A 12500-nucleotide genomic window follows, 5' to 3' on the forward strand; every position below is an offset into this window, starting at 1 on the left:
GGTAATAGTAGTAAAAAATATTAGCAGAAACAGTAATGTTAGTGAAAGTCAGCCGAGGAGTAAAGTTAATGGCGGTAATCGTCTGCGTCATAATAGCAGTAGCTAGCAATAGTACGAGATATAATTAATCTAGACTAATAATACGAGCCGCTCCGTTTATAAGATAACAACACAAATAACCATGAAAGCAACAACGGCAGCATCACACAGCACGGGATGTACACAAACTAATCATTATCTCGCACGTTCTTTTCACCTGTGACTCACAGCAGCCTCACCTGGACTGCCTGCCCCTCACACTTAATTACTAGCGTCACCTTTGCGTCAGGCTCTCTCACAGGTGCTTAGTGTAGCCAGGCAATAGGAATAACTCACTTCCAAGTCATTTTTTACTTTAAATTCTCCCATCTGGACACTATGGCTCACCTGTGCATCACGTCTCACCTGTCAGTTGAAGTGTCGCTCAGGTGGAAGTAATGGCGCGTTACCTCTGAGTGAAAAGTTACCAGCAGCCAGTGAATATGTGTGAAGCGCCCCAATCACCTGTGTCTGATAGCCCCCCGCTCAATTAAGGGTGTGCACCTATGCATGATATCGCTTACCTGTGCGTTAATAATAAAATTCCACATGTGCCTAATGTCTTTTGTTGTTAGTTGTGTTATACATACTCGTAGTTACCTATCTTACCGGTTACTGTGTTTATATGTGTGTGTGTATTTGTGAATAAAATGTAATATCTATCGCTTTTAGCTATTTTCATTTGTTGATTTTATTTGATGGTGTTATGTTGTATAGCTATCTGAGTCACCTGTCCTTCCGTTCACTCGTCTTGCTGCAACCCTTTATGAAGTCTAATATCTAAAGTTTTTTTTTTTTTTCGTTAGATATGTTTTGTTCTTATCAATTTCAGCTGTCTCTCTCTTCACTTGTAACTCTGTAACCCTATCATTATCATATGTCGTTAGTCATGTTTCTTTTTTCCTTATATAATCTCGTGCACCTGTTGTTCTCTTCGCTTGTATCAATAATCCTTTATGAAGATTAATGTGACTCGCCTTTCTGCTCCTGCGAGTGCCTTTCTGTCTCTCCCTGTAAAATCAGTTCGTCTCTCTACCTGCCTCTCAGCTCCACACGGGCCTCACTTTCCCGAGTAAAGCCCGTCCTCTCTCGCCAGGTAATTGACATAGAGCAGCCGTAATTAGCTCACCTGACAGGTAAGCGTACCGCCTGTGTGTGACGTGAGTATTTTTTTCGTATCTTCGTTTAAGTAATTAAAAATAAAATTGTAATCGGCTGTTCACGTGAACGTAACATTATGAAAAGCCGAGCGAAATTCATAGGAGTTTCAAAATATGAAATTATTGCATCGAATATATTTTCGCTCACTTCATCTTCCACATGTATTTGTTATTATTGTCTTTATTGCTTCAATCATGCAGTTTCACATGAAAAGACTATACTCCATTAAGAAAGAACTGGGAAGGTATCAGCCATAAAGCATGGACTCGAAACGTGTGAACAGAAAACTAGGGACAAATGTTAGTGCGTTGTACGAGGAACGAGTAGATGTGTGTCCATGTGTATGAGCTACTTATTCATCTTTTCCTCCTCCTCCTCCTCCTCCTCCTCCTCCTCCTCCTCCTCCTCCATTGTTTTCTTTAGCGGATAAGTCGGCTTAGAAGTAGCAGCATTAAGAAAACGAGGCAGTAAGGGGCAAGTAGTCGCACGTGGACTTGGTTGGAGAGGAGTTAGGAGTTATGACGTGTAGCGCCGCAACTCTCCATTAACCGATCGATGCGTCACTACAAAACCGCGCCTCGCCTCGCTTGTTTTGCTGTGTATTGAGGACAAATAAAAGATGATAAAACAAGGATAAGTAGATGATAACAGGTGTGTGATCTGAGTTACGGGAGGAATTGTGTCTTTTGTCGATGCTAAGCGATTCTGTTCCTCCTCCTCCTCGTCCTCCTCTTGCACGTCGATTAGCTTCAAGGAAAAGGGAACCAATGGAGAAGGATCGGGAGCTTTCTGTGTCAATTCGCGCGTCACCTCACCTGTGTATGATGTCACTTTTTTGGCTCACCTGGACGTGCCGCGGCACTGTTCACCTCTCGCTTATTACCATGTCACTTTTAATTGACCTGCTCTGGGTGTCACTGTACCGCTCACCTTACTCGTTCGTATTTTTAAACAATGTATTCTCTTTTAAAAATTGGTTTCAAAGGCCAGAGGGATCATTAGTTGGATTATCGTGTTATTTTTTATCTCACTGTCAGTACACAATCGTTATTAAACTGTGACCATAATCATGAAGACATTCTTGAGAACCCTTTTGATATCCACTATATCCTATTTCAAATCAGTCAAGACGCTCAAACGCTTGGGAATATGAAGTTCACCTGTGCTTGGAATCAATGTTCTTACCTTGTTGTGTCTCATCTTAGCTCACCTCAAGGGATATTACCATCCCCTGCACCTTGTTACGTCTTAGCTCACCTGTGCGGGATATCAGTGCTCCCTCACCTGTACGTGATGTCACTGGGGTTGGCATCCGCTGTGCAAATGAAGGTGGCGTCGTCTCCCTCGATCAGCTGGGAAGGCTTAACATGCAGCTTCACCTCCGGCGGGAAGAGAACCTTCAGGTGGATAGAACTGGATAGGGGGAGGGAGCAAGGAACAGGAGGGAAGGAGGAGGGAAAGTGAGGAGTGGAGCGGAGGAAAGAGGGGAGGTGAGGAGAGGAAGAGAAGGCGTAGGTGGAGACGAGAGGAAAAAGTAGACAAAGGATGAGAGAGAGAGAGAGAGAGAGAGAGAGAGAGAGAGAGAGAGAGAGAGAGAGAGAGAGAGAGAGAGAGAGAGAGAGAGAGAGAGAGTATAAAAATTATAATAAAAACAAGGAAACAAATTGGAGAGAGCAAGAAGAGAGGACGAAATGCGCAGAAAGAAGAGGAGAGAGAGAAGTGGATGGAAGGGAAGAAAGAAAAAGAACGAAAAAATATGGGTGAAGTGTCGGGCAAAAGACGTAAATGTATGTGTTAATTATTTGTTATTTTTCGCTTAATAGTGTGTGTCTGTGTGTGTGTGTGTGTGTGTGTGTGTGTGTGTGTGTGTGTGTGTGTGTGTGTGTGTGTGTGTGTGTGTGTGTGTGTGTCTGTGTGTGTGTTCTCAACTTTTCATAAAAACTTTTTTTATCAACAATTAACGTTCATCTTTTTTTCCACATCAGTTCCTTTCAGTCTCTTGGTATATATTTATTTCACTATGTTTTTTTGTATTTATTAGAACGAAAAAAATAAAAAAATAAATAAGTAATAAGGAATAAACCTCTAAAGTTAGCCTACTTTGTTTAGACTCCTCCTCCTCCTCCTTCTTCTACTCCTCCGCTCACTCATATTCCATGAATCCATGTCTGTTTTTCATGTTTACTTTCTCACCATTCCATTCTTTTCACTCTCTCTCTCTCTCTCTCTCTCTCTCTCTCTCTCTCTCTCTCTCTCTCTCTCTCTCTCTCTCTCTCTCTCTCTCTCTGCTTTTCCTTGACTCGTGTCTTCTTCCTCATTTCTTCTCTTCTTCCCTCCCTCACTTCCTGCTTTCCTTTCAATTCCATTCCATTCCTCTCCCGTCACGTGTAAAAAAATGACGGGAATTTATTTACAAAAAATGTCTTATATTTTTGTCGCCCATGCCCTCTTTTTCCTTTCCTCCTTTCTTTCCGTTCTTTTTTCTTTCTTTCTTTTTTTTTTTTTTTAGCTACCCACGCCTCTCTTCACAACACTTCCTCCAAGTCTTCCCCTTCCTCATCCTTCCTTCTCTAATCACCCCCTACCTTCCTATCTCACCTTTACTTTACCTGCCAAACTTCCCGAACTCCTGCTCCACATTCCCCTATTTCCCTCCCCTCTCACCTTTCCTCCCCTTCCCATTACTTATCATACCTCGTCTCCTCCATAACCCTTCCTTACCTTCCTATACCCCACCTTTACTTTACAAACTTCGTGAAGACTCTCCCTCTCATTTCTCTACTTCCCTCCCGTCCTTTCCTTCCCTTTCCATCATCTTCCCTTCCTTACTTGGCGAGGGGGAGCTGAGGGCCTGATTGGAGGTGAGGCAGGTGATGGAGGAGTTATGGTGGGAGCGTCGTGGGCTGAAGGAAAGACGGGAGCGAACTGTGACCCTCTTTCCATCTTCCATCGTCTCCTCCGTCGTGATGGCGCCCGTTCGAATGGTCTCCCGCCGGCTGTCGTCCACCCACTGAATCTGCAGCGGGAAGAGGAAGGCGTGGACGTGAAGGAAGTGCGTTGGGGACATTCTCGGTGACTTACAGGTATCGTGGGAGGGGAGCCGACTGCTTGAGTGGGTTATGAAAGGTAAGGATGGAGAAGGATGGCGGTAGGGTGAGGTGGTGAGACGAGAGAGAGAGAGAGAGAGAGAGAGAGAGAGAGAGAGAGAGAGAGAGAGAGAGAGAGAGAGAGAGAGAGAGAGAGAGACGATTGCAGCTTGGATGAAGGGTGACGAAGTGCGTGAAGGGAAGGGTTAGTTGAATTGGTGATGAAGTGGAGGAAGGGATTGTGGATGGATAGTGTGGAAAGATTATGGATGAGGGAGGTGGAGGAGTATGTCCTTTTTCTGTCTTTTGTTTTCGCCTGTGAAAGTTGTTTTGAGATGGGAGGGATTGTGAAGAGTGCAGGTGGAGATGAAAGAGAATAACAGTAGAATGTGCGATAGGACTCAATGGAAAAGTGGTGGTGATCTTGTTTCGTTCACGCTTTTAGAGAGTATAGAGTAGCTGTGGGTGGGAGTAGTATGGCTGAGTGATTGATTAATTGATACATTCGTTGATAATTTTTGACCTAACAACGAGGTCATATGGAGCCGAGAAGGGAGAATGTTCTAAAAGAGCAAGAAGACAAAGAAGAGTGAGGAATCAATACTAATTAACTTCTTGCATTATGCTGAGGAAAACATCAACTTTTCTTCTTCATCTTTTAATGCCATTCCTCTTTATCTATTATTATTTTTCATCTTCCTCCTCTTTCTCCTCCTCCTCCTCCTCCTCCTCCTCCTCCTCCTCCTCCTCCTCCTCCTCCTCCTCCTCCTCCTCCTCCTCCTCCTCCTCCTCCTCTTGACGTACCTCAGGGGACGGGCGTCCTCCTCGACTCTCGCACTCCAGGATCATCGTCATGCCCGCAGTGGTGCTGAGGACGGGCGGCGACACTTTAGGCGACTCGGGTGGCACGTAGACGGTGAGGCGCGCCGTGTGTGACCTGATGCCTGGCACACCGGAACTGGCACTCACCTGGCACTGATAAAGGGCGTCATCTTCGAGCAACACGGGCTGTATCCTTAGGCTGAAGTCTCCTGCATGGTTGAGAGGAAGGAGGAGGTGTTAGTAAGCTGTGGACTAGAAGAGAGAGAGAGAGAGAGAGAGAGAGAGAGAGAGAGAGAGAGAGAGAGAGAGAGAGAGAGAGAGAGAGAGAGAGAGAGAGAGGTGGGGGTTGGGGGCGATAGTTGACAGACAGGAAGGCAGACAACGAACACGGACTGAACCAGGGACGGTACTACCAATCTGCAGCGAGAGAAAGATTCATACATGGATGGATATACGTGAAATGGTTACAGACAGACAGATGGACAGATGGACAGACAGACAGATAGATGAACATAAAAAGCTAAACAAGTTAATGGATGAACAGGAAAAGTCAGGGCATGTATGTTTAATGGATGAAGGAAAAATGGAAGTAGGTTACCGAATTTTGTTGTTTGAAGAAATAATTATGGTAAATTATAATGCCGGCAATAATAATACAAAAATAATAATAATAACGATAATAATAATAATAATAATAATAATAATAATAATAATAATAATAATAATAATAATGATAATAATGACCGTACTATATTCTCTCATTTTCATAATTTTCATATTTTAAATCATTTTCTTCGATATATATTTTAATCCCTCATTATTTATGTTTGTTTTGTTTTATTTTTATTTCTTTTCGAAGTAATTATTATTTCACATTTAGGAGGAGAAAAATTAGTAAATAAATAGCACGCACAATTCCAGGTCTATCTTTTTTTTTTTTGTGCCTGATTTAATCATGAGTTTTTAAAGTGTCTGGGTCAGCGGACTTGCCTCTCCGATACGTGAAGGTCACCCTCGCCCGCCCGTGATGGAGGCACCGAAATAGCAAAGAATTGTTTAAGTCTCTCTCTCTCTCTCTCTCTCTCTCTCTCTCTCTCTCTCTCTCTCTCTCTCTCTCTCTCTGCAGACAAAGTGATTGCTTCACTCGACGCTGAGGCAACATAAAGGCAATTCGAAGCCTCATTCTGAAGTATCTTGTTCGCCTGCCTGCGTCTCTCCCTCTACCCCCGCTCCTCTGCCTCCCCTCCCGCGACTGTCTTGTTCTCGTCTTCTCCTCTCTCGGGCGGAACTCCAACATTATTTATCGTGTTACTTATTGCCAGAGTCTCGGGGCCGAGGGTCACCGATGGAAGTGTCTGCAGTCGGCAAAATAAAATGATCTTGGTCAGAGGGAGGGGAAAAAATATTATTGTTAGATGAAAGGATATTTTGGGTTGCGACAGAGAGAGAGAAAAAAGAAATTTTGACTTCAGCGGTTAAGTTTCTTGGCAGGAAAGTTACCTACTTGACAGGAGAAAAAGAAATATACGGACTGACAAGATGTGGCCGACAGAGAGAGAGAGAGAGAGAGAGAGAGAGAGAGAGAGAGAGAGAGAGAGAGAGAGAGAGAGAGACGCACAAGTTAAGTCAGAAATACACAGACATGCACAGAGACAGACAGACAGACTCAACAAGGTAGACACAGACAGACAAATATTTTCTAACACTGCCACTGCCCCATCCAGAGCACGCACGCTGCTCACTAATGGAAGATGTAATGAGGTGTTGCAGTAATAATTATTTAAACCTCACCCGAGAGATACCTGAGGGAGCGAGGCATTTTATTGTGTTGTGTGCACGAGAGAGAGAATGCAAGTGTGTGTGTGTGTGTGTGTGTGTGTGTGTGTGTGTGTGTGTGTGTGTGTGTGTCTGTGTGTGTGTGTGTCGGACAGTTCTGTGGTGTGTGATGTACGTTTTTTCAATAAAATATAAAACTGTGGCTTGAAAAATGGAAACGAGAGAGAGAGAGAGAGAGAGAGAGAGAGAGAGAGAGAGAGAGAGAGAGAGAGAGAGAGAGAGAGAGAGAGAGAGAGAGAGAATGAATATCCATTCTTTATAATATTTTGGATAGCAAGTGTGCCATTAATAGAATGAACATTACAATTATCTTCAGGAACTGTATGTTCCAAATTATTAATACATCTCTCTCTCTCTCTCTCTCTCTCTCTCTCTCTCTCTCTCTCTCTCTCTCTCTCTCTCTCTCTCTCTCTCTCTCTCTCTCTCTCTCTCTCTATGTTGCGTCGCGCTGGCCTTGCTGCCTCTCTATGCCCAGTGGCGGCGGAGAGGAGCGGGAGCAAGCCTGTCCGTCTGAATTATTCCCGAGGTGTCCCGAGGCTTAAATGTTGAGAGGCAGCATGTCTAGACGAGGGTAGAGGTCATGGGTCACCGGCTGGGGACGAGGAGGAGGAGGGGGACCACGGATAGGCAACGGAGGGTGACGGCGGTCGAGAAAGGAAAGGGAAAATAGGAGAAAAGTATGAGGAAAAGCATGAAAAGGTCTCTACGGGAGATTGTTGTGAAGGTAAGAGCGATTTGTGTGGTGGTCGTTGGAAGGCTGGAATTACGGAAGGTGAAGATCGGTCAGAAGTGGGTTACCGCTATGAGGGAGGGAGCGAGGGAGAGTGGATCGAGTGGAGGTTAGAGGGATGGTGGAGTAGCGATGTGGCTCGAGATAAGGTGTGGTGGAGGAGGAACAGGAGGAGGATCAAGGAGTGAAAAGGGGTTGAGAGGAGGGTTGGGAGAGAGAGAGAGAGAGAGAGAGAGAGAGAGAGAGAGAGAGAGAGAGAGAGAGAGAGAGAGAGAGAGAGAGAGAGCGTTCTACTTCAATAGATAGATCAGGGGTCACGGTAGAGAGAGAGAGAGAGAGAGAGAGAGAGAGAGAGAGAGAGAGAGAGAGAGAGAGAGAGTCATAATGATTAGATAGGGGAAATGAGAAATTGCAGATGTAAAGTGAATTTTATTTTTTATTTCTTAAATAAAGATAGTAGGTCACGAGATGGGAAAAAAATAATAAGTAAGGGCAAGCCAGGAAGAGAGAGAGAGAGAGAGAGAGAGAGAGAGAGAGAGAGAGAGAGAGAGAGAGAGAGAGAGAGAGAGAGAGAGACCTACAATACACACAGACACTCACACACACACACACACACATGGACGGACGTAGACAAACGAGACTGAAGCAAGCGGGTATTATCATTCTCTGTTTCCCTGTTATGTCATCTGTAACACGTCCCCGCCGCGCCGCTTCAACTTCAGCAATATGCTCGTTTGAAGCCGGAAAATATGAAAACAGTAACATTACCGAGAGGCAAAAGAGAACAAATGGAAATTACCGTGATGCAAATGACTCCACGAAATATTCAATAATTTCACACTTTTTTTTTAACACGTTCATGATAAAAGAAACATGCGAAAGAGGGCTTAACAAGAGCTACGCGATCTTTAAACAAAATGATGCATTGCGGTGTGTTTAAAAGGGAAGTGAACAGCAAGTGAGTTCCTATGAATGCTATGCAGTAAGACTAAAACATTTATAAGCGGTGATGCAATGATTTTTTTTTTTTTACTTTTGAAGGGCGCTAAGGGCTGGGAAAATGAAAAAAAAAAGATAAGAGAAGGGCATGTTTTTTTTTTCCCCCGTTCTTTGCCAATCAAGTGGTTGAAGAGGTGAAAATACTTGTTGAATTATGCATTACTGAAATAGAAGTTGTAAGAGCGAGTAACGTGAACTTTGTGGGGCTGTGGTAGAGAGAAAGAACTACCATAATTTTTATCAACTTCATAACATCATCAGAAAACGTGATTCCAAAAGTCCTGCTCAATAACACTTGATTGCGTCTGAGAATGTTACTGGTTATATCTTTTATGTGTATGTTGTACTAATCATGTTCAGGTTCTGTGTGTTTTTTATTATCAATGTAAGTTTGAAACTAATTTATAAGAGGTCTCTATTTTTTTGCCCATTGAGGTCTTGCAGCTGGTTTTCTTACAGTGATTGTCTTTTAATCGTTTCCTTGAATATTTACTCTAAATTTTTTGTGTAATAATTTTTATATGACTTTTACCCTTCACGTGCCAATTGTTAACTTGTACGAAATGCTCCATGTTCTTCATTTCATAAGTGAGAGTGCCGTCCGGATGACGGCTTAGAGGATTAATTTTCAATACCTGTTATTGTTAGAGTCTGTGCTGTGTGTTCTGACCTTGGGCGTGTGTACGCTGCTTGTACATTTGTAGGATTTCGTACGAGGATAGTATGAGTGTGAAGCAACTATGCACACGCACGCGCGCCCGCGGGGATGAATATAAAATCTGCCTTGTAATGGAGTTTTCTAAGAAAAGATGACGGAAAATTACTTAAAATACGACGAAAACAAGATCAAGATACCACCAACACCAACAAGATGAAGGAAAAGAAAAAGAGGAGAAGGAAGAGCAGGACTATTACGATTACTACTACTACTACTACTACTGATGATAATGATAATAATAATAATAATAGGAAGAAGAAGAAGAAGAAGAGGAAGAGGAGGAGGGCATGGAGGACGAAGAAGAATAAGAAAAAATAACAAGAGCAAGAATAAAAGAACAAGAAGCAGAAGAAGAAACACAAGTTAGAAGAGAAAAACAAAATAAGAACACTGACTACGAAGGAAAAAAAAAAAAACGGAAAACGACAAAAGAAGAAAACTAGACTCCTTGTTTTGTTTAACCACTTGTTTGTTTGGTCAATTAATTGCTACAGTTTACCTTCGTCATCTGAGCCGATCATGCCGTAGCGCGAGAAGCCATCCAGGTCCCGCTCTGTGCCCAGCCCGAACCCGTCTTTGGTCCACTGGAGGTGACCCACTTTATTGATGACTCTGTGACCCGGCGAGGGGGGTGGGGAGAAGAGGACAGGCCGTAAATGGAAGAGAAAAGTATGGGATGAGAGGGGGGATGGAGAGAGAGAGAAAGAAAAAAAAATGAAGGCAGGGAAGGATAGGCAGGGGAGTCTAGGGATCGTGAAGATAGAAGGAAATGGAGAAAGAAAGTGCAGAGGAGAGAGAAGGAATGTTCTGAAAAATGAAAGCAACGAGGATGGGAAGCGGGAGGGAAAGGACGTGAGGGGAGATACTCACAGGACAGAAAAAAAAAAACGAGAGAAGGAGTGAAATGATGGGTAAGTGAAAAAAATAACAACTGGAAAAGAACAGTAGTAAGAATACTCGTATAGTAAAAAAAATAATTATTAAAAAGAAAATGGAAAAAAATATGGTAGTAAAGAGTTGTGAAAATTTGAAGGAAGAAAAGTAAATGAAAGAAAAGGAGAGAGGAAGTGGAGAAAGGAAAAATTATGGAAGGAATATCGGGATGAGAGTATGGAATTAAATGAAAAGTTAAGGAGCAAGAGAGAGAGAGAGAGAGAGAGAGAGAGAGAGAGAATAAGGAATTTTTAAAGAATATAAAAGAAGCCATGCATTGTAAAGTTTAACAAGAACAAGGAAAGGTATTCGAAAGAAAACACTACAGAATATTTGACGCAGCTTGACATGCTGAAGATGAAAGAAAACTGAAACAAGATTGCAGAAGAAAAATCACCAAGAAGGAACGAAAGAAGAGAAGAGGAGAAAGTGAGAGATGAAAGTCAGAACATACACGAATATAGAAACAAAAATATATGGAAAAAAAAAATTTAGAATCCTTGCGCACACACACACACACACACACACACACACACACACACACACACACACACACACACACACACACACACACACACACACACACACACACACACACGCAAACATACTCACACACACACTTTCACTACAAGGGTCAATAATCATGTGACTTAAGGAAACAATATTAGTGGGCTGGCTTCCCCTGAAATAACTAGGCCCGGTGTGTCATTGTGGGCCGAACTGACGGACGGAGCAGGTGAACAGGTGTGTTGATTAAAGGGACTCGCCTGTGCCTGGGTGGAGAAATGAACGATGGGCTTGACGGATGGCCGGTCTGGGATCTGTGTTTTGTGGAAGGTTGGAGAGCTGAAGGGAGGGCAGGTAGGTAGGCGAGTTAGCGGCACTGTTGTTACGAGTGGTAGTGGTGGGGAAGAGGGAAGAGAGGATTGAGTAAAAAGAAAAAAAAAAAGAAAAATACAGCGAAGAGGAACATGAGAGGTTCTGCAAGGGTGAAGAAGAGTGTAGGGGAATAAGTGAAAAAAAATATGTAACGAAGAGGAGTTATGGAATGATGAAGAGGACATAGCGAAGAAGAAAATTTGAATTCTCTAAGAGACGTAAAGGAGATGGAAAGGACATTAAATATAGAAAAGAAAAGAGAAGAGATAGTAAAATATTGCTTACAAGACCAAAAATAAAACTTTGATGGGACCATTTAAGTAAGAGAGAGAGAGAGAGAGAGAGAGAGAGAGAGAGAGAGAGAGAGAGAGAGAGAGAGATGCATTCTGCGTGGAAATGGTGATGGCAGATAAAGGAGTGGAGCAGGAGGATTACGTCAAATGAATGGAGAGGTGGAGAAGGCGTGGTGGAATAGGACCCGCGAGGTGGACACACGGGGTGGAGATGACCTGAGAGATTTACAAGGACTAGTGGAGGAGGGCAGTGGACAAGGGAGAAGTCATAAAGTAGAAAGAAAAAAGACAAGGAGAGAAGTAATGTGAATAAACCGAATGAAAGAAGGGTTAAATAAATTAATGAATATACGTGAAGACAAATATGAACAAGGAGTCATAAAGAATAAATTGGTTTGTTTTGCAAGATAACAAAATTGTTAACGAAACAATGAAGGAATGCGCTTAAAGGAGAGAAAAAACGAGAGGATGAAAAAAGAAGAGGAAAACTTGATAACCCTCGTGCCTGCTCTAGAGGATTTAACTCGGAATGGGTGGGACACACACGCACACACACACACACACACACACACATACCTGCAAGGAAGCACCGCCGTGGAACCCACCACCGCGGTCTGCGGCGTGGGCTGCGTCGCGAAGTACTGGGCGCCCTCTGTCTCCAGTGTCTCTACCGCTGAGCCTCCCATACCGGGCCCCAGCTTCATGTCCTTGCCCGGCCGCTGCCCCGCCCCGAGCTGCACCGAGGAGGCCCCGTGTAGCAGATGGGAGCCAGCAGAGGAGCCTGATGGAAGAGTGTTTCTGACGGAGGCGCGGTGGTAGTGGGGGTACTGAGGCTCGTCGCCACCACTTCTTTTGGTCACCGTCCACAGCGCCGTCGCCGCCTCCGTCCCCGCCTCCGTTTGCGCCGCGCTGGCCGCCCAAGGATTCCTCCCCAGCACGAGGCACAGCGCCAGCCAGGAGATCCA

General features: G+C 43.8%; 2 protein-coding genes across 2 annotated transcripts in view; both read right to left on the reverse strand.

The window, feature by feature from the left end:
• The window catches only part of LOC135105015 (kin of IRRE-like protein 2), a 67100-nt gene extending 64371 nt beyond the window's left edge, over positions 1–2729 (reverse strand). Inside the window, exon 1 of the mRNA XM_064012900.1 lies at positions 2524–2729. The gene's annotated coding sequence lies outside the window, so the exon portion shown is untranslated. The remainder of the gene's footprint in view (positions 1–2523) is intronic.
• Positions 2730–2791: 62 nt separating this feature from the next.
• The window catches only part of LOC135105016 (irregular chiasm C-roughest protein-like), a 9814-nt gene continuing 105 nt past the window's right edge, over positions 2792–12500 (reverse strand). Inside the window, exons 1-4 of the mRNA XM_064012901.1 lie at positions 12112–12500; positions 9930–10042; positions 5130–5356; positions 2792–4255 (exon numbers count right to left, since the gene is read on the reverse strand). The exon at positions 12112–12500 is cut by the window's right edge and continues 105 nt beyond it. Coding sequence (XP_063868971.1) covers positions 4010–4255; positions 5130–5356; positions 9930–10042; positions 12112–12500 — 975 coding nt within the window. The 3' untranslated portion in view covers positions 2792–4009. The remainder of the gene's footprint in view (positions 4256–5129; positions 5357–9929; positions 10043–12111) is intronic.

This window comes from Scylla paramamosain, chromosome 11 (genome assembly GCF_035594125.1).
Source record: "Scylla paramamosain isolate STU-SP2022 chromosome 11, ASM3559412v1, whole genome shotgun sequence".
NCBI classification, from domain to species: Eukaryota; Metazoa; Arthropoda; class Malacostraca; order Decapoda; family Portunidae; genus Scylla; species Scylla paramamosain.